The sequence below is a fragment of the Anguilla rostrata genome, chromosome 3 (assembly GCF_018555375.3).
Source record: "Anguilla rostrata isolate EN2019 chromosome 3, ASM1855537v3, whole genome shotgun sequence".
Classification (NCBI taxonomy): domain Eukaryota; kingdom Metazoa; phylum Chordata; class Actinopteri; order Anguilliformes; family Anguillidae; genus Anguilla; species Anguilla rostrata.
The window spans coordinates 16,420,517-16,442,409 of record NC_057935.1 but is presented as its reverse complement, the minus strand read 5'-3'; the positions used below and the strand labels follow the sequence as shown (position 1 = coordinate 16,442,409).

The 21,893-nt window shown below is 43.4% G+C and overlaps 1 protein-coding gene across 16 annotated transcripts in view; it reads left to right on the top strand.

The window, feature by feature from the left end:
- Nucleotides 1-313: 313 nt before the first annotated feature.
- The window catches only part of LOC135250319 (inositol polyphosphate-4-phosphatase type I A-like), a 40,277-nt gene continuing 18,697 nt past the window's right edge, over nucleotides 314-21,893 (top strand). For 4 of the 16 annotated variants that reach the window (XM_064326511.1, XM_064326509.1, XM_064326510.1 and 1 more), the window contains exons 1-14: nucleotides 315-707; nucleotides 5,253-5,412; nucleotides 7,645-7,736; nucleotides 13,098-13,327; nucleotides 13,617-13,661; nucleotides 13,960-14,078; nucleotides 14,550-14,666; nucleotides 15,425-15,504; nucleotides 15,824-15,935; nucleotides 16,262-16,352; nucleotides 17,502-17,649; nucleotides 18,168-18,298; nucleotides 19,312-19,416; nucleotides 19,612-19,720. In XM_064326511.1, the coding sequence (XP_064182581.1) occupies nucleotides 13,228-13,327; nucleotides 13,617-13,661; nucleotides 13,960-14,078; nucleotides 14,550-14,666; nucleotides 15,425-15,504; nucleotides 15,824-15,935; nucleotides 16,262-16,352; nucleotides 17,502-17,649; nucleotides 18,168-18,298; nucleotides 19,312-19,416; nucleotides 19,612-19,720 (1,157 nt within the window). In that variant the 5' untranslated portion in view covers nucleotides 315-707; nucleotides 5,253-5,412; nucleotides 7,645-7,736; nucleotides 13,098-13,227. Of the gene's footprint in view, nucleotides 708-5,252; nucleotides 5,413-7,644; nucleotides 7,737-13,097; nucleotides 13,328-13,616; nucleotides 13,662-13,959; nucleotides 14,079-14,549; nucleotides 14,667-15,424; nucleotides 15,505-15,823; nucleotides 15,936-16,261; nucleotides 16,353-17,501; nucleotides 17,650-18,167; nucleotides 18,299-19,311; nucleotides 19,417-19,611; nucleotides 19,721-21,627; nucleotides 21,646-21,893 lie in introns of all 16 variants that reach the window. The other 12 variants (XM_064326503.1, XM_064326506.1, XM_064326496.1 and 9 more) reach the window with 9 other exon arrangements.

Here is a 21,893-nt window from a genome sequence, read left to right as displayed (position 1 = left end):
TACTGGAGCTAAAAAATAAGTTATACTATCAAATTCATGCCATTGTCAAGGTGAATGCCTCAAGACCTGAAAGAAATGATTAGATGTAAGGAGGAGGAGGTCGTTCCACTACTGGGGGTATCGAATTTGTACATGGGTTGAGTCGGCTACCCTATGCGCCACAGGGTCTCAGTGGATATGGCATGCCAATATGTTCCATATGCACAGTTTTTGGATAAAAGCATCTACATATTACAAGCTAATGTTCCTCTGTTGAATCGCGCATGCCCAACAAAGGCTGAACAAGTCGAGTATGAAATCTTTCATATCAATAATATCAGGGTCTCCACGTTTTGCAGCCGATAGGATTTTTGTTCGGGTATTCATGGCAGGGCACTGTTTACCCCGCATAACCCCGTATTTTGTTGTATTGTCTTGGCCCAATAATTTTTGTTCGATTATGATGTGAGTTCTAATGTACGTCCCGAACCCGCGGCGCTGTTTGTTTCGACAAACTGAGACAGCGTCATAATTGCATTAGCACCGCGTCGGGGACGGGCGTTGATTCTGCTGGCATTGCGAACGTGGGCAGAGCAGTGCGAGGAAGAGGATGTTCTAGTAAAAGAAGATCAAGCACCTGGTGTAGCTTCTGCATAAAAAATAGGATGATGAATATAATCTGAAACACAACATTTAAAAGAACGGAGGGGGACTTGCTCCTTAGAAACGTAAGTATATCTCAGCGTGCGCATTATAGCCCCGTCTTGTTACACAATGCTAAACGGACGGCTTGCCTTTTTATTCTGTGCAATTGCTTATGCAATTGCATCGCAGTCGTTTAGGTCTGGAAACGCTTTAATAATTAGCTCCGCTGTTGTTATTGTGCTATTTACTGTTTATGTCACGGCTGGGCCTTTTCCTACGTATGTTTTTTATAGACCAGAACCGCATTGCTACCAATCTGGGGTCCGCTGAGGTGGAAAGATGAAAACATGACGCGCTTTGGTTATTATTTTGTGAGGTGTTAAGAAATCGCTCGGCAGCTTCTCTGGTAATTGCAGATATAGAGATTAAGTGACGTCTTTTGGGTATTAAGGAAAATCACATGTATTCATTAATATATATTATTAGTGCGAATTCATGCAACTGTCTGCTACCGATGCTTTTTGTGGACGTTTATCTTTTTATACTAATAGCTGTAACACGTATGTTGACATGAAGTAACTTGATCAATGTAGTGCGTAATGCAGTGCCAAGTGTATTCACCTGGACCGCTACGTGTGGCATCCAAGATTTGATACACTTGTGAGTGTGCCTTCATCTTTTTAAATGTGTTCAATATGGTCTTTCGCTGCAGTTGACGATCTGTCGGTTAAAATTCAATTTAATGTATCTATCACAGCTCATATAGACGACTCAAAATAAGGTTCCTACGCGTGGTGTTTATTAGCCCAGTAGTTCCTATCATTAGACCAGTCATTGTGATTTTATTATGTATTTATTTGTTTTACTTTTAATCTAAACACCGAGCTGTAATAGAAGAGGGCATGTATTTCCAGTCAAGACGACCAGAAAAAAATGTTTATTTGTTTGTTGTTTATTGATTGTTGAACGAATTCGTACGTATGCCACAAGATCCTGGACCAAAATGTGGGACTCTAACGCATCGTGACCGTGCGTAGCACGTGTGCATAAAACAGGAACAGTATTTTCAGACTCCTAAATAAAACAGAGCCTCGTGCAAGATGCAGAAGCACATGCCTTTCACGGTTGAATGTCAGCGTTGCTGTGATATTCTCTAGTGTGGTGGATGATTCTGTAGTTCACTACTAGGCTACTTGTGTTCCAAGAGGCGATACCTGTATCTGCCAGTGACCGCTAATAGTCTACATACTACATGACTTGCACACAACAGGCCATTTCCAGTAGCACATACATGAATCTGAGTGTGCGGTCCTAGGTTTTGAAATAGGCAGCTCAAATGTTTTGTCTATTTATGTCGTATAATTTTATGTTCAGTTATAATATGCAATATGCTTTGACCTGTTTGTCTGCGGAGTGAAAAGCGCCTGGAAATTTACATCACTTCTTTCACAGGAGGCCCTGGCTCATTTTGAGCCTCAACCGTTTACAATGATGAAAAATGAACTGTAGAAAAATAGCATAGCAGTATTTGCAAGCTGCATGTCTATAGTGGCATGAATATATCACTTCCTGTGATGTTCCAGCTTCTGGATCCTCTCATTACTCCCTCACTGTAGCCTGTTTTTTCAGACCCTATTAGTCACTCATTACTTCATTACCATGGACGTGGTCATACATGTAAATTAAGTCTAAATGTAGGGAATGCATACTGTACAGGTCAGGTTGTAAACTGAAGAGTGTGGAGAAACCAGACCTTTAATGGCTGTCACTTGTTCTGTTTTCTCCACTTTACAGGTTAGACTTACATTGTTCTGTCCCACCGGTGCTGCCTCTGAATATTAATGTTAATTAGGACATCAGGCATGGTAAATCAGTTTAAGCAGATAATCAAACCTACCATGGAATATGAGTATGGTGAGTGCAGATTCTAAGCACTTATGCTTACTGTTTTATTGCCCCTGAGAACTGTGCCAAACCACATGAAGGCCAGCCCCCCAAACCACACCTGTCAGTGGCTTCACTGACCCAAAGAATGCTGGGACTTAATCTATAAAGCCAATGTCGTGCAAAAATGACCACGCAGACCTAAACCCAAGCCTACCCAATTCAATTTTGTGACAGCCACTGTATGAAAGGTATAGAGATGGTTGGATGTAACATCCGCCTTTGGATGTACCATGGAATGTAGCGTCCGTAACTGCCAGCTGCAGTGTGGCCCTCATTACTGACTTTGGTCCACCATTGGGCCTAGAAGCTTCTGGTTCCTTCCATGTACATCTTTAAGTGAGCACTAGACAGGCCAGTTAAATCCAGCCTCAAAGTGAAACCTAGAATTAGACTGCTGCATCCATTCAATTAGGACATAAGTCAGGTATCCATGTGAAGGAGAATGAAAATTAGAACAGTATTGCTCTTTATTCACCCTGTAGGAACTGTTGTAGTAATTCAAGTAAAGTTGGGAACAAATGTTATAGTGACAGTCTGAGAAAATGTTAGAGTAACTGTTGCTAAACGTTCTACAAAACAATCTGGTAAATGTGAGTAAATGTTCTTCCAACTATTCAAGTAAAGTTTCAAGTAACAGGTCCAACTAGACGTTCCAGAAAATATCAGATTAAATGTTCCAAGTAAATATTCTAGCGATAGCCTTGAAGACATCCGAAGATGTCTTGTTGTTTATATTAAGGTCATGCAAAAACAAAATGACTCATGGCCATTGATAGCTGAAACAGCAGGTTATTATAAATATTGTTTGGAATTTTGGTTTACATCCTGTTGAATCTATGAAGAATATTGTTGTTTGGACAAACACTTGCCTCTTACCATTACTCCTAGGGGATATTCACTGTAGGTTGGTCAGGGCAATGCACGGTATAAACATAATAAAAATTGCATGGCACACTGAACAAACCTTATTGTTTTCAATAAGGATTTCAAGTAATGAATCCATCTGATACCAGTATGGTTTAAGTTGATGTTTTTAAATGTGCTTTCTTGTGTTTGTAACATACACAGTAACTGTTCAGTAAAGGCTTCTAGAGCTTTAAATAGAATGGCTTTCAAGCAGTCGCCATTTATATGTCCACGGTAAAATAATGGAAAAATGGATGTCTGAATTAGAAGGTTTTGTTAATATACTGTGAAGTACATGTCTCATTATCATTCAAGTGGAAAAGGAGAAGATACAGCTTGCCCTTGAAAGCAAGCGGCCTGAGTGTGTGAGCACGGACTGAGTATCGGTGCATGTGCACACGGAGATGCTAACACAGGCGCGTATGGACGGAGCACTCACGTGGAAACCCGATCACACGGTGCAGAGCACACGCAAGCACGTGCGGTCTCTGTCTGGAGCACACGCATGCGCACACACACCGTCGCCCTCACACACGTGTGCGCTTCCCGGTGACCGGGGCCTACTCCGTGTGTGTGCGTGTGGGAGTGCTGGGGGGGCTGTGACTCATCTCTCTCCCACGCTGCCCAGAGGAAACCAGCAGCCTGGAGAGTCAACCTGTCACCCTGGGTCAGATGCTCCCAGTGTGAACACGCATACCCACTCATGCACATTCTTACACACACATGCACACATATAGGGATACATACTCAAATATTCACAGAAGGATACATACTCAAATGTTCACCCATGTTCATACACAGATTAGCTACCATAATACATAAATTATACTCTTCACATACTATATATACAGTGCAGTCCATAAGTATTTGGACAGTGCCACAATTTCTGTTGTTTTGGCTCTAGACACTTAGCACATTGGATTTGAAATTAAATGAATTTGAAGTTGAAGTGCAAACTGAGACATGCTTTCACACACACACACACACACTCACTCACTCAGAACAAATGTACTGTATGCAGCCTCAATTTTGACACAAACACAACAGGCATGCACAGCTCAACTTTGAAGATGAAGTCTTTGAACTGTCCTGATAGGAACCATAAACTGGTCAGCAGGGGAAAGACTGTCTGAAAACCCTGCTGTTGATGTTTCCCAATTATTGCAAACCTCTGCTCCCTGGAGACATCACTAGTCAGGAGCTCTCCTGTTGCCAAAGTTCATTTTCTGATAGGATTTCTGTTCCTATCCATCAACAAAGTGCAACAGAAGGTGTAGTGGTCAGAGAAACAGTTTGATCCTGTGTTGATGTGGACAGCTGCAGTTATCATCTGGTTTGTGTGTGTCGGTTAAGATCCCCCACAGGAGGACAGAATCAAAGCTGACCTTATGGAACCTTGTCTGTGTTCCACACAAAATCTGGATTAACGAAATCGGTCTCAGCGCGCAACAAGGTGCCTGCTGGGACTGAGCCGTCTGAAAGATGGCGGCATGCTGGTGAGGGAGGGCATGCTGCTTTTGGGTTTTTTGAGGTGTGTACTCTGTGATCTTACAGTGGTTTGCTTGAATTTTTTGAGGCAGATTCCTGGTCGCATCTCCCCTCCCGGTGTGGTTTGGGATTTACAGATTTGCCATAATTCCCTATGTAGCCTTGTTCAGTCCCATTACTGTCTCTCTTCCTGACTGACATTCCCCCTCTCCCAGGTTTCCTTCTGTATTACCTACTGATCTCTCTCTCTCTCTCTCTCTCTCTCTCTCTCCCCCCTTTGCTGTTAGAAGAGGAAGGATCATTTGTCTATTGATCAGCTTTTGCTTGCTGTGCTGCAGAGGGGAGAGAGAGCGAAAGAGAAAGAGAATCTTCGTTGGGCTGCGTCTGCCACCTTTGCTAGGATTTACCCTCTCCACAGTGGTGGGCTTTCTCTCCGGACAGCTTGAGGTAAGACCGCTCTCAGTCTGGGAATGGTTATTTTGATGACTGATCGGTAGGGATGGATGGACGGTAGCAGCAGCACCGAAGGGGGGGGGGATGGGGTGTTCTGCTCAACATGGAGTCCAGCATCTCTCTGCACAAGGCACGGTGTGTCATTGTCCCCTCTGGCGATGTTTATTATGCGCCAGTGCACCCCACAGCCGAGGCTAAAGAAAGGAGCCTGCAGCCGTGTGGAGGATGGAGGAGTGGAATTAGAATGTGCAGGAGTGGAGCATGCTATAGAAGGAAATATGGAGGATGAGGCAGAGGTTGGATTTGATCAGTGCAGGGGAGAACTTTTAGGCTTGCTTAGGTAAGGGAGATCCTTGTTTGTTTGCTTGGCCTGGAGATTAATGTGTGCTCCTGCGATCCCTAGAATGTTGGCTATGAGGCCTAGTGCTTGGGGACTAGCTTTCAACCAGAAGACCATGGGTCTGAATCCCAGGAAAATTATAGGTATAAAGTTGAGAGGGTCTCTTCATGATTCTGTGTTTTGTTGCTGTGTCATTGGAGCTAGCCTGTACCAAATCACTGTCCTTGTTTCTGGGAACGGCAGGGCTATGACGTGGATCCTGCATAACTCATATGGAGAACACAAACAGCACTCGGTGCACTTTGCATTCAGCTAAACACTGTTTGCTGTCATATCTTCTTTAGAAGTTCTTTTTACTGATTGTTAAAACAAGAAGTTGCATAGTGAAGAAATGGCCCGGTGAATCAAGGCAACATTTAATCCAGTTTTTGTTGTGTCTTCCGGGTAGAAAATTGCTTCCACTGTAAATCTTATGTGACAAGAACAACCTTGTCATCCGTTTCATCTAATAGCTTAGAAGGTTCAGTTGCTAGGAGACTCTGATGATGTCAAAGGAATGTTTAGTTTCATGAGTTGCACTGAGTTGCTCTGTATAATAAACATTCAGGTTCAATGATGGAAAGCCAATATCACCACCAATAGAAAATTTTACCTATCAGTCTCAGTGTAATATCAGTAGTTCTTCAGCCTGTTTTAAGAATGTTTTAGCTGAATCTACACAATTTAAGCCAAAGTGTAAAATATAAATATTTCCCCCTACAAGATTTTAAAAAGGTATGTTATATCAGGGAGCAATGCTGGCAGCTATATGAAGTTTTAAATTTATGACAAAGGGATGTTATGAAATATAAAACCAAAGGTCAATCCTTGATATTTAAAAAGTCATTTTACTCAAAAATGTTATTCAGCTGATCAATCTCAATTACGCTTACCAAGTAGTGGGTTAGCCTTTTAGCAAAACTTCTAAGTTTTCTGGCAGTGGCCACAGGCAAACCTTGATGATTTGGTACTCAGTCCTACCTTACATTATTTACCAGCCTGGAGTCCATACACCCCTATCTGGGGCACCTTCAGATATGTAGAATATGTTATTATGATTTATCCATTAATTTGATGAGATATTTATTGATTCCAGCAAATCGTAAAACTGTAACATCAGTGGGCCACTAGAGAATTTAACCTGGTGTGTAACTGTGTTACTGTACAATCCCAGGTCTTTACCAAAAGCACCCAACACTGTAAATGAAATGCTTAAATTGCTCAGTGAATGGTATCCAATGTCAGAAAGTAACCTCACCATTGACCAGGAACCAGTTCAATATAATAGCAATGGCTTGTGGGTAATTCATTTTACTGTCAGCAATTACATTTAGTAAGTTGGTGAGGTGTTCCTTGTGTTATATGGCTGTAAATCTCCCCTCTATTCTTTCTCTGTAACTTAGATGAATGTTATCATAAGGAGTCTGATTATTAGGTTTGGGTAGCATTATGATTTGGTTCTGTTGTAAAGCACATCCTTCCCCTGTGGCTGGTGAAGATAAATAATAGTAATAATGCTTCTCATTTCAGGGATGTAGATCTGAAAACAAGAAAAATGTCCAAAGTTTTAATGACAAATTGTCTTTGTTTCCTGAATCCTCATTTGTGTGGAAACCTGTTGTGCGTGTTTCTGTGGAGGTGAGGCCTAAGTAGAGGTGTAGCAAGTGTCATAAACCTCTTGGTTTGGATGTGTGGCTCATATCCTGCATATACTGTACTGTGTGCGCCTGTTTAACAACCTCCCCTGGCAAACAAGCAACCTTCTGCCCTTGAATGTTTCTTCCTCGTATGATGTTATTTTCCCCATCCTCATTTCATCCCTCTCTCCATCTCTCCCTCCTCCTCAGCTTCCTGAAACGCCACTCCCTCCCCTTCTCTCTGACCCAGCTGGCACCCAACTCCTGCACTGATACCACTCACCAACCCTCTTCTGCTGCAAGTAAGTGTACCAACCCTGTGTGTGTGTGTGTGTGTGTGTGTGTGATCATGTGTGTGTGCTCGCGCAGCAGAGATGTAACACAAGATGAGACACAGGCATCGTATTACAGTCAGTACTGCTGTAATTCCTCTGTGTGTTAGTGATGGTGCTGGTTAGCCGTGGTGTGTCCCCTGATAAAAACAATCTGAAGTTTAACACTCTGAAGTCTGTCTTGGAGCACTGTAGGACAGTAGAAATCTGACATTTATCCTGTAAGTGTTGCAGGATTTGTCTATGTTGTTGTGCTGTATAGTCCAGTCACATCTAAGTCTCCATTCTCTGGCAATGAAAGGGCCTTGATTTATTATCAGCAGACAGAGCTACCGGAGAACAGCTCTTTAAATATTGTGGGAGCTGGCTGCTTTATATGCTTACCAGGATGAGAAATGCATGTGTGATGTTTGTCTCCTCTGAATTCACTCAGCTACTGAAATTAGGCAAAGTAATTATTCAGCTCTATTCTTCTACTTACGCCCTTCATTTCCTTTGCATAAGATCCTTCCGTTAAAAACTATAAGAGGCACAACAACAATAAAAGCGGCACAACAAAGAGACGCCTGGATTCAGTCAGTGACCATCCTTAAATTAAGCATAGGCATAATTGACTGCAAGCTTTAGCTTTCTTCTTAACGAACAGGTTGGAGCAGCAATCTACAAAATGAAACAGTTGAACTGTTTTTGTGAATAAAAATGTCTGTATGTCAGATGTGTGTAGGTTACCAATCCTTTTGAATCCTTGCGGCTGTGGTTCTGCAGTGTAAGTCTGTTTGTTGAGGAATGGGAGGATGCCTTTAGTGAAGGTCTGTGGAAGAGGTGAAACACAGATTAATGGAATTGATTCAGACAGCCTTTCTTTTATCTAAGGGTTGAAGTAAAAAACACAGGGATAACTGATTTTTGTTTATAAAAGGAGCGGTTTTCTTCCAACAGGACTCATTCAGATTGTTGCTGTGGTTTCCCCCTCTCTCCACTATTTATCTATTTGGGTCATGGACTGACTATTGACCCTATTCAGTCGGGGTGTAGGAACAAAAAGAGGTGTGAGCATAGAGAAGTGTGTTAACTCTCATGTACATACTCACGTATGTACTCATTCACTAGAGGCTTGTATGGTCTTTACTTGATCATAGAGTCTTGCTGTATTCTGAGCATTGAATCGGTATCAGGTGTTGTGCATTTTATGGGTTAGTGCAGTCCCGTTTTACAGCGGCTGTTCCGACCAGCTCTCTGCAGACTGATTATAAGAGGCGACTGGTTGAGCACTCTTCAAAAGCTGGAAATTGCCCAAGGGTATTACAGAGTGTCGGACGGACCCACAGGACAACACCGGTCTTTCCAAATTGTGAGAAAAGCGATAAGGAGATGAAAGCCCGTTTCTCCCTGTTATCTGTTAAGTGTTGAAAACGTTGGTTTTGTTTCAAATCCGGCCTCGCTCAGACCTTGGGTCTTCACTTTAGAGAAGCTGTCCTCCTGGGGTTATCTGTATAATGAGAAGATAATTATCACCTTTAAAATGAGGACATCCCATCTTTTTATCAGGGGCTGTGAAGTCAGGAGTCTTACCAGGCCTAATTGTAAGCCTCATTGTTCTGAGAGACTTAGGGAAGGTGGGCTGCAGGTTGAAATTGATGGCTTTGCTCTCAAGAAAACATTCTCTGGCGAAAGTTCTTTTTCACGTAGCAATGAGTAAAACAAATGTGAATTGTGGGTTTTTGACTCTGAGCAGGGCCTCAGGCCCTCCTGATACATTGGTACAGTCACTATGAAACACTTAATACTGAATAGTATAATATTTTATTGTTATTTAGTTCCAGAATTTAAGACTCTAGTCTATGAATTAATATCTCTGTTCAATGGAGGCGTAGGTTTATAAAAGCAAGGTTCTTTGTTCCCACATGACAGTCCCACTTTGTCATGGCAGTTAATTTGGCTGTGGGCCTGTATCTCATAGCTTCCATGCTTTCATTTGACATACTGTATGGGTCCACCTGTTTCCCTGGGTCCTTACTTAGGTGGACCTGGTCAGGTGCTCTTTCCACCCACTGGTTCAGCATCAGTGCCCCACATGGTGTTTACAAACATAGGTTAAGACTGCAGTGCACTTCCTTGCTCCCTGTTTACATGCTACATTCCAGGAAGGAACGACATCATGTGACGCTGTGCCCTGCATGATCTTATCCCTGATCTCAGATCAGTCAGTCTAACATGAGGCAGTGATTTAGGGATCGAGTCAATTTTTTTCCAAGGTCTGACAGCAGAGCTATATCTTTAACTGGTCTCTCACCCTTGCTGTGCACCTGTAAAGCACCTGACCTTCTGTTTGTACAGAACTGTCATTAATCTCTGTCAGGCCGCACTCATAAACTCACAGATTGTTGTTTTATGAGGGCGGTGACTTTGCATTCCCAAACAGGCTGTTTGGCAGAGCTGAAGCTAATAAGAGACAAACTGCATTTGAGTGTTCTTGATAGATTTTGCCATCATTGACGGTTTTATGTGACCATGACAAGACTTTGGTTCAAATAATCTCACCACAATCAGTTTAAAACATGGTGCATGTTTTGAATTCAAGGAAGCCACTGTGAAAGACCTTCTTCATATTATTGGTACTAAAATCAGCGGTGTTCTGATGCAGTATAGTTAATCCCTATTGGACTATTTTAACCTCTGCTCAAGGTGGAATTAATACTGGATATTTGACTGTAATGTAGTTTAATGGTGTGTTGCTGGGGCCTCTGGGTTTCTCTTCCAGTTACGGAACTCCCCTCATATCCAATGCGGACTATAGGATAACGTGGGGGTACATTTATAAAGAACGGAACAGGTTACAACATGACATAACATAATGACAGGAACAGGCCATTCAGCCCAACAATTCTCGCCGTTTTCCTGACTAAATTGTACCTAGTGCTCTGTACCTGTGTGCATGCATTTCTTGTGTTTTTACCAAAAACTCCACCTCGGTGGCCAGGTGCTCCCAGGTGCATGATGGGAAGGTTGTTTGTTGGCATTGAGGTGGTTCTGTAGGAGTTGCGCTACTTCCCTAGCAGAGCCGTCTGGAAGGTCTGGAAGCAGGGTGCCGTGCGGCTGTTGGCCTGCATCTCTCCCTCTCTCAGAGGGGTAAAAGTCCCTCCTGTGTGTGACAGCTGTTTGTAGAGACGGAAATAGCGCTCGGCTGCAGCTGCCTGTTGCTCTGTGCCGCCAGCCTCGCTGTAAATGGGTTAATTGCTCGGTCCAGCGCACAAGCATTCCTGGAGGAGGGCCTACGCTTGAGAGCGAGGATAGCAGAAGTGCAATATCGAAGATTGAGGGCAGATACCGGAAGGAGATATTTAATAAAAATGCAAAGTATGAGATGTTAAAGAATGGAAGTAATTTAAGAGAAATGTAATGCCTGTGAAGTTTTGCACTAACCTTTTAAATAAATCTGTTCTATTTCTGATTAAAGGGGGTATTTTGGATTTGTTGGTGGATTACTGGTGATGACATTTGTGTTGCATCATCACACCACTTCTCTCTGAATAAGGGAGTAGGATAGCATTTGTTTTTTATGTTGTCATAAGATGTCACTAGGACGATCTGTTTGAGTCTTGGAGTGACGCATCGCCCCGTCCCTCGTTAAAGACGGAAGATGACATTCTGTGAGCGGGGGTGTCTTCGCTTTTAATACCCTTATCCAGCACACCTCCTGGAGCTGACATCAGGACAGAGAGAGCCAAGTGACAGCTGCTTCTGTGCACCGGAGGTGCACGCCATTAATCCGCTCTCTGCTGATGGGGAAGCACGGAGAGAGAAGGAGAGGAAGGGAGGGGAATGGAAGCGGGAGTGAGAGAGCAGAATAATTTGGCATGAGTCACCACGCCCAAGAGTCCACTGCACTTAAACTCCCGTCCTTCTTTTTTATGTCGGCTGTGTGTGGGCCTGGAACGTTTCTGTTTCTGTCGGGGAATTGAGGGGTAACCATTCAAGTAGCATCGCCATTGTGTTTTCTCGCCTGTGTGAGGCAGCGTTTCGGGAATTGGTGTGGAACAGCACTTTGGACATTGACGTGTACATGTGTGAGGAATGGTAGAGCTGCAGTGTGTGAACAGTACTGTTGGGCAGCAGCAGTGTGGGACTGCATTGTAGGGCAGGAGCACTGGGACTGCATTGTAGGGCAGGAGCACTGTGGGACTGCATTGTAGGGCAGGATTGTGGAACTGCAGTGTAGGACTGCATTTTAAGGTAGCAATCTAGAACTGCATTACGGGAACAGCAGTGTGGGACAACAAAAAGAGTGTGCATTTGGAGCAGTGTGTAGCAGCAGTTACAGCAGCAATTCAGAACAAAATTCCTCTCTTCCTTGCTTATTTTTTGCTTCCCCCCCTACCTTGTGTCCCATATGTACCTTATCATTTTTTAATTGTGCTATAATGTTAGTAAATGTGATCGAATCATAGAGAAAACTGCAGGCAAAGTGAGCAACTAAAGTCTTCAATAAGTCATTTCTCCTGTGATCCTGCCTGTCTGTCTTACCAAAGAGCAGGCAGAGAAAATGTCCTTTTCTCTTTTTCTCCCAAATATTGTAAATCCCTGTTAAAGCTGCAGGGCTGTCACTACTGTTTGCAGATGAGACTCAGGAGGTGCCAGGGCTGGGGTGTTTTTTGTGATTATGAGACAGCTTATGTTTTCTAAAAGACAAAAGGTATGGTAGGTACACACAAAGGACCATAAGTGGATAAAATATACATCTTCCTTTGGCCAAGCTTACTTATTCATGAAGCGAGAGAAGGAGATGCTTTGTGTTCCTCTCGTTTTTGAAAACGCCTCAAAGGAGCTTCGGCCGGGCTCTCCCTGGCAACGGGCTATTTCGTAACGGCTGTTCACGGACACGTGCCGCGTTCCAAATCCGGACCGGCGTTATCTCCGCACCAAGCGTGAAACGTGACCGGGCAGGAAACGAGTAGAGCGCTAGGAACGTTCTGGGGCTCTTCCAGCTAGCGCAGACATTGCAGTGCAGCTCGGTCTCAGTATTGCTCGTTCAGTCGTTAAGCTCAATATGCTTTAACACAAGAAAGATCTAGTGTTGCAGTTCTGCGCTCATAAAACTGCTTAAATCTTACTCGATTCAGTCTTCCAGGAAGTGGGCCAGGGACACAAATCATTCTTGCGCGCACACTGCATTTATTGGGGGCTCAGCAACTGCTTAATTGCATGTCTAATCTTGAAAATTAAAGATTTGTGTGTTTTAATTGCATGTTTCATCATGGAAATGAAAGCTTTCTGTGTCTTTGCTGGTGGGGTAATTTCACACTAGCATTGCCCCCCTCTGTCCCACCGCAGTTTGGGGACCCAGGGACAGAAGGACGCAGGACTGGCGCACCCCACAGTAAGGCCTGACGGAGTGAGGGTGTGAGGGAGTGCACCCCGCTACCCCACCCCTCCAGACCCCGTCACTCCCCACGTCGCCAAGATGTCAGCCAGGGAGCGCAGCCCCCGCCACCGACCGTGGTCCGTGTACCGCGCCAACACCTTCGACCTCTCCTCCGAGGTTCTGGGGCTCACTCTCGCAGGTGGTTACCATGGTTACGGGCACTGCATGGCAGTCCCCAAGTTTTTATTTTTTTCTGAATGTGACTGACAGGTGTTTATTGCTCTTGGACCTGTTGGAATATTAATTCTGCCTCTGACTGTGGTATGGTCACTTTTCTTTTTTCATTCTTATTTTAATTTCTTAATTAAACGTGTTATTACATAAGGTGGTAAATCATTGTTTAACTGAATCCGTTCCTTGTGATTCGTAGTCGCGAAAGTGAACAATGAATTGTGATTCGTTGACAGTTTTCTGTTGCTGTCCCATAGGAAACAGCCAGGATCCAGATGAACCCGTGCTGGAGTTCAGTCTGGGTAAGAAAAGGGTGGGGGGTTTGAGTTATCTTATCCATCTGTAGCTGATCTAAATTCTGTATTCTTTTTTGAACAAAAGTGTCATATTCAAAACTCATTAAAATGCAGTTTGACCAGACTGCTACTGTATATCTCTATGACAACACTGGTATAGAAGTATGGTAATATTATTCCGTTGTGTTTGCTGTTGGTCTTTTGGGCCGGGTGCTCAGTGTTAAAGGACTTGCTGGACTGAGTCTAGCTGTGAGCACTCCTTACTTTGCTCACAGTCTAACTGGTTATCCCTCTTCCCCCACAGCCTGCAGTGAGCTCACTACTCCATCGCTGGACCGCAAACCCAACAGTTTTGTGGCCGTGAGCTGCACCACACCCCCACAGGCCTTCTGGACCAAGCATGCACAGACAGAGATCATAGAGGTGGGACATATCACCTGTCCGTACACCTGAAAATACACGTGCCAGTACATTGGGAAATACACTCAACAGCACACCTACTGTAGCAGTAAACCTAGCAGCCCCCACAACAACACACCTGCAACAAACTGCTGTAGCAAATACACATATACAATTAGACAAGGCGAGAATCCAGTCATTTTAAGCAAGTGAGGTTTCACTGTCTCCAGCCAGCTCTGTGTAACAGGGTTTTTATACCTCAAATGTACACAGACGCTGTCACACCTTTTGCACATACTGCCATGCACACCTGTAATACTTGTTCCTTGGAAATGTATGTTTAGAAATGACATAAAATAGATAAAATTATAAAATAAGCATAAAGCATAAACATAAAATAACTGTAGTGTGTAATGCGTGACCCAGAATCTGTCAGAATCTGATCTGTTCCTCCACCTTCCTCCCACCCCCCTCCCCTCCCCCCATCTACCCCAGGGCACCAGCAACCCCGTCTTCCTGAGCAGCATCGCCTTCTTCCAGGACTCGCTCATCACCCAGCAGACGCAGATCAAGCTGTCGGTGTATGACGTGAAGGACCGCTCCCAGGGCACGGTGAGGCCGCCGTCCTCGGAGATTCTCACTACCGCACTGTTCATCACGCGTAGCATACATTACGCGTGTGGTGCCCTCATTGAGAAAATCACTGAATTCCTGAAGGGTCCATTATTTTGTTTGAGATTATTACTAGATCTTGTATTATCCATTACGTGGATCTGCACTGGGACACTTAATTTGGTAATTAAGTCCGATTTTTCAGGTGATATTTTTTATAATCCGTGCTCATTGATAAATTATATTGATAGCCTTGACCAGAAAGCATGAGCAATGAGCTGTTTTTACTGTAAGTTATCATTACCTAGGACAGACTGGTTTTCCTTACTGTGATTGCACCAGGGTGGCTGAGTCACCCTTTTGATTGTATGATCAACATACGCATCCCTGTATCACGTCAAATAGATATGAAACAGATGGTAATCCCTTGTCTATGAATCTCTAATGATGCCACATCATGCTTGCTATTCCCGCTGTCATGATTTTTTCTCCAAATGCCATGGACTTTTCAATAGGATTTAGGTGTTTGTGGGCATCTAATACAGTGACCGAATGTGCGTGTGTGTGTGTGTGTGTGTGTGTGTGTGTGCGCGCGTGTGTGCGTGCGTGCGTGTGTGTGTGTGCGTGTGTGTGTGTGTGTGTGTGTGCGTGCGTGTGTGTGCTGTGTGTGCGTCGTGTGTGTGCGTGTCGCTGCGTGCTGCAGTGTTGCGTGCGTGCGTGCGTGCGTGCATGCATGTGATTCTCTGGATCTTCTTCAGATGTACATGCTGGGCTCGGCTCTTTTCCCAGTGAAGGAACTTCTGCAGGATAAGCTGCACAGACTACACCTGATGCTCAGGTAAAAACAAGCAATCGGGAGTCAGTAACCCTTTTCTCTCTAACCCTTTTCCTGCAAAACCTACTTCAGCATACCTGTCAGCCAACATGTGATTCCAGTGAAAAACACTCAATCTCAACCAATGAAAATGTTTTTCTCTGGATTGTACAGATACATATTTCACATGATGCTGCAGTCCAATGTTTCTTAGAGTGTTTCATGGAACTTTGCTTACCCGTTAATGCAAACTTATTTTATTTGATCAATTGTAACTTATTTGTTATGGCTTCCCCTGGTTATTCTGGGAAATGCAGTCCAGTAACCCCAGTCCTGCCTTCAGATCTTCAGATAACAACAATGTGGGCAACATCACTGTCATCGCCTGGCAATTGGAGGAGAAGAGAGACCAGAGAGCTCCCTTGACCCGGCTCCCCGAAACCATTAAAGGCAGGGTAAGGCACCCCCAGATCCTGCTGCTGACACCACATCTGTGCCCAGAGGGGGGTGGGGTTGATTACATTTTCAATTCAGTCAGTTGGCAAAAAAAAAAAAATCAATTCACAAATTCAAAATTTTGTCATAAAACAGGCAGTTTATAATTTGTGAAATAAATTTCAGTTATTTTTATGAATCGGCTGAATTTGAAAATGGAAATGACCCTAGCCGTTGCCCCGAGGAAGCGTTCACCTCGTCCGGGCGAGGCCCTGGCCGTATCCGATCGAGCGTGGCGTCCGACTGACTAGTCACGTGGTCAGCTTCCCTCTCCCCTGTGTCTCAGATGGTCCTCCCCGTGGACGAGAGCCTGACGGAGTCGCTGGGAGTCCGAGCGAAATACGCGTCGCTATGCAAGGACACGTTCCTGAGATCCGGTGAGGCTGAGCCCTGCGCCGCGCGCCTGCTCTCTCCCTGCTGTCTGCTGCTGGCCTTCAGCTGCAGCGGTCCATTTCAGATGAAATCACCGTGACTGCCCAGTCAGTGCCTCTCACTGCCGCAATAAGGCAGGGCAATGAGAGCTGAGAGGATATGACTGGAATGGCAATGATGAAAAATGCAGGGTGCAGTGCTAGCTGGCCTCCTATATTCACTGGCATCAAATTCAAAACCTTGGTCGCGGCCTAGGCAGCTACGGGGACCATTTGGTTATATCTTGCAAAGTTCATCAGACCCTACAGACCAGCCAGATTATTGAAATAATATTTTGTGCATATTTAAAATATTTGTAAAAATGAAAACAATACATATAAGTATGATCTGGCCTGAAAAGAACAGTCTCTTTTTATGTCTTTTTTTTTTTAATTGGTTATTGCATTAGCAGTACATCTTAAGTGCATTAAAAATGTCTCTCGAAATACCAAAACACGTCTAATTAATCTAGTCATTCGCGAGATACAAATGTTCTTCAATTAAATGGCAATCTTTCCCTCAGCAATTCAATAAAATCAAATTTTAAAAAGCCAGATGACATTGATTCCCCCAGTAATTCTAATTAGACTAGATTTTATTTAATATTTCATTAGAATCAGAAAGAATTTGTTTTAATTTTGTGTTACCCTTAATTTGTTTAATTTACCTAACTACAATATTCCAGACAACATGTTAGAATGTACCAACATTACGGCATTTATCAGACACTCTTATCCAGAGACACTTTTCGCATTTTTTTTTCACATAGCCTCCATTTATACAGCTGGATATATGCTATGTTGCGCAAGATCAGCCTTTAGGTTATAAGGACAGTTCCCTAACCATTATACTAAACTGCCAACACAAAAAGTATGTATGCATTACAGGATAAGTGTGTTACTCCCATCTAAGTGTGTACATGACAGCTGGAGATCATTAGAGGTTGCTATATTATTCAGTGGGATCGGCATTCTTTGTTTGCATTGGCGTGGTGGGACGGTGTAGTGAACACACACAGCATCATAGGGTGATCAGTCATGTGTCAGTCACGGCTGAGCCGCTGGTTTGGGTGAGGTGTTGGGCTGTGTACTCAGGGTGTCCCCCGTCTCCTCCAGTGTTCGGGGGCACGATGTCCCGCATGTACCGCTTCCCCACCACGGACGGCAACCACCTCCGCATCCTGGAGCAGATGGCCGAGAGCATGCTGTCACTCAACATCCCCCGACAGTTCGTCAAACTGCTGCTGGAGGAAGATGCTGCCAGGTGAATGGAGATGTACACTGAAGAGTCACATGCACGCGTGCACACACACCCACACACATGCACACAGACACACACACACACACACACACACACACACACACACACACACATGCATACACACATACACTTAGTTGTACGTACACACCCTAACATACATAAATATTGTATAAAAACAAACTCATGCATATACCCACCCACAAATAAACCAGTTTGCATGTCCATGTTAATTAATTATTACATTAATACATGAGAGATTTGAGAGAAATTTTGGAACAGTATGTTTTGTTGTATTTTTGCCAATCCCTCGATGTATACTCACCCAAATAGATATGCATGAGCACTCAAACATACATGCATACATGCATTTTTTAAAGACCGTCAATCAACATTTTCCTTAACCTTTGATTGAATACAGGCCAAGGTGTTGTGTTAATGAGCCAGCCGGCCTGTTCTCAGGGGTTGCCAGTGATACTCTTGGTGTTCAGGGCTGGTTTTGATTGCGCAGTGTGTCTCTTTAGGGTGTGTGAGCTGGAGGAGCTGGGAGAGCTCTCTCCCTGCTGGGAGAATCTCCGACGTCAGATTGTTACCCAGTACCAGACCATCATCCTTACCTACCAAGAGACTCTCACGGACCTGCATGACTACAAAGGTCAGTTCACTACCTCTGTATCTCTAACACATGTACAGTGTAATTACAAGGGTCAGTCCACTATCTCTGTATCTCACACAGTTACAGTATAATTACAAGGGTCAGTCCACTACCTCTATATATCATGTATGTGCATTGTAATTGCAAGGGTCAGTCCAGTACCTCTATATCCCTCACGCATGTACAGTATAATTACAAGGGTCAGTCCAATATCTCTATATCTGTCACATGTGTAAAGTATAATTACAAGGGTCAGTCCAATATCTCTATATCTGTCACACATGTAAAGTATAATTACAAGGGTCAGTCCACTACCTCTATATCCCTCACACATGTACAGTATAATTATAAGGGTCAGTCCACTACTTCTGTATCCCTCACACATGTACAGTATAATTACAAGGGTCAGTCCACTACCTCTATATCCCTCACACATGTACAGTATAATTACAAGGGCCAGTCCACTACCTCTATATCTGCATTATCACATGGGTTACAACATAACCTCTACTTATCTCTCTGCTCTTCATGGATATAAGGTGTAGTACGCTAACACTAGATTACATAACCTCTACATATCTCTCTGCTCTTCATGGATATAAGGTGTAGTATGCTAACACTAGAGTACATAACCTCAATATCTCTCTGATCTGCATGATTACTGGGGTCAGTAACAGCATTCTTAATTTCTCAGAAAACCTATGACTACAAAAGAGTGGATCCTCATATCACTATCATACTCTAGGTGATCCCTGCCATTAAGACTCCCTCACTGTGCTTAGAAGAACATTCTATATACTCTATGTATCACTACTTTCCCTTTATTCTGAAATTATCTTCTGCAAGGCAGCAAGGGTCAAAGTTTCACAGTACTGAGCTATTATGGTATGTCAGAGTCAGACTGCTTGCTGCCTGCAGTGACTGGAATCTCATGGGAAAATCTGTCTCTTTAATGATTCTCTCACCCTTTATCCACTATCCTCCTGTTCTTCTCTCCCTTCTCCTTCTTCCAGGTCCCTCCTTCAAGGCCAGCAACCTGAAAGCTGAGAGGAAGCTGGAGTTCATGCCCACCAACCTGCACGTCCAGAGGATGAGGGTGCAGGATGAGACGGGCTTTGGTAAGATCCTGCCGCACAGTTCTTCAGCAGAGTCCCAAACCACCTAATCAGCTGTCCTGCTATACAGTCCATGACTCAACATGATTTCTACAAATGATTTACCAAATCAGGCCTGACCCTACTATTTCTGCACGAACTGTTCTCCAGGATGCTGCATTTCAGTTAATGTTTATCATGACTCCGCCCCCCCCCCAGATCACACGTATGACGTGGTGACGATCGGGGCCCCCGCAGCCCACTGCCAGGGGTTCAAGAACAGCGGCCTGCGCAAGCTTATCCACAAGTTCGAGGAGGCCAAGAAACAGTGAGTGGTGCATGCAAACACGAATGGGGAGTGGTTAGAGGGGTCAAGGGGCAGGTCTATGGGGGTCATTGGGGTAGGGCTTTGACCTTCTTTATATAGTTGCCATGCTTGCCGCCTAGTGCTTCAGTATCTTTTTCCCATCATCCATCCTGCTGGTGCTTCACCCTGGCTGTTCAGCTGCTTTTGCTCATATTTGTTTTATTTCTTTATTAATTTCTGTTGCTCAAATGAAAATATTAACAATTTTAATTCTAAAGCTATAATACAGTAGGACTCCTTAGGTTAGTTTATTTCTGTCTATCACTGGCTGTTGTATTATGAGCATTTTATGTCAGTTCAGAGTCTTCGACTACAGAACTGTCAACACATTCTGATAAATGACACCAAAGTAATGCAGAGACTGTTAAACATTCAGTGCTGTGCAGTATTTTGCAATTTGTGTCATAATAATGCAGTTAATGTCCTTATCTACATATTTGGCTGATAGGTCTTTAATGGAACTCTGCTGTCTAGCCCGGAATCTCTGACAGCTTAATACAACTCTGAGAATAATCAGGCAGTTTGTATAATTGTACCACTGAATTGCCGTCAGTCGCTTGGAAACTCGCTGCTACTGCATTGCTATAGTCATTGAAAAAACCATTCATTTATTTTCCATTGTAGTTTCTTACACATACTGTTGTGAATGCAGCAAATATCTGAAATAAAGAGTTTGTGTGAGAAACAACAACAAAGTACAAATATAATAAATTACATAATGAATGTGTCACACATAGAAAGAAATGGTAGGTTGAATCTGGGCCTCAAAGCCAGGTATTCTCACAGTACCCTTTCGGTTTAGGACACCCTAACCCTGGACCGGAAAGTATTTTTTTCCCCTGGTCTGCCTGTGTGTAACACAAATCCTGTCTGATGATTTTTAATTGGACCATGAACACCCGTTTGCATCTTGGTCTAATATGGCCAGGGATGGACTCCTGTCCTTCAGCATCCTCTCCCTGCTTTTGAGATTTTTTATTTGTCTACTCTATATTTAATTGGTTACAATGTCAGTTGTGCGTTTTAAACTTTGGTCTGGATTCAATCGCGTCACAATGCGCTTTCACAATAACTCTGAGTCATGTATTTAGTGCTACTGCTAAATCAGCAGTAGCACTAAATATGTGACTCCGAGTTATTCCACTACTTACAAAACATTTACTGTATGATTTTGGTGGTTGTTTAAATTCATTAAGAATGTTGTTTAAGAAATGAGGAAGACGTAAAGCTTCAGCACCTTTCAGCTTTGTCTGAAGAATTCAGTATGGAGACTTGTGGTCACATAGTCCTGAAACTTTCTCAGAACAGGTTCACAGGGACTTCCTTGTGCACTCAGTTCACTTCAGCTAGTTCACTGACACTGAAACAAACACAGTCAGCATTTTATACCTCAATATGTAGTTCTGTGGGGTTGGATAGTTTCCCTTATTTAATAACATTTCTGTTGGATTTTGTTTGCAGCCATGTTAATAGTCTTAATTAAAATCCCCTGTGTAATGTAGCTCCACATTTATGCAGCAGTTCGTTTGCAAATTCACATACTAGTTTCAGTGAATGGCTTCATTTTCTATGTGCCTTTTTACTTAATGAATATCTTTTTACCTTCACACTAATTTGAAAGAATTATTTCCCAGCTCTGTATTGTTGGTGAAACCGCTTGCAGCTTATGTGATTCTCTGGAGTGTTTAAGGCACCTTTATTATCTATAATACATGCGTTTTTCTTTGGTTTCTGAATGCGTTCTCGCTGCCTGTGGCATTGTGCTCGCCTCATCTTTAGAATTCTGCATTGCTGCAGCAGTCTTTTTTCAAGATGGCGTATTTATTGGTTTGATGGCTTTTTCATTTCCTTTCTTGTTTTTTAATCAGCATTTATGAGGAGGAATGGTGAGTCGTACTTTAATTTAACTCATTTTGTTTGGTCATATTTTTCCCCACTGCGTGCATTTATCTGCATGGAAATATATCCCCTCATGTTTGATGGATGGATTGTTTTAATCAGTGGCTTTGCGTGTGTGTGTGTGTGCGTGTGCGTGTGTGTGTGTGCGCGTGCGTGTTTGTGCGTCTTTGTTTGTATGTAAGAATGTCACTGATGTCAATATTGCTGTTTTTTTACAGTATTATGGGTAAATACT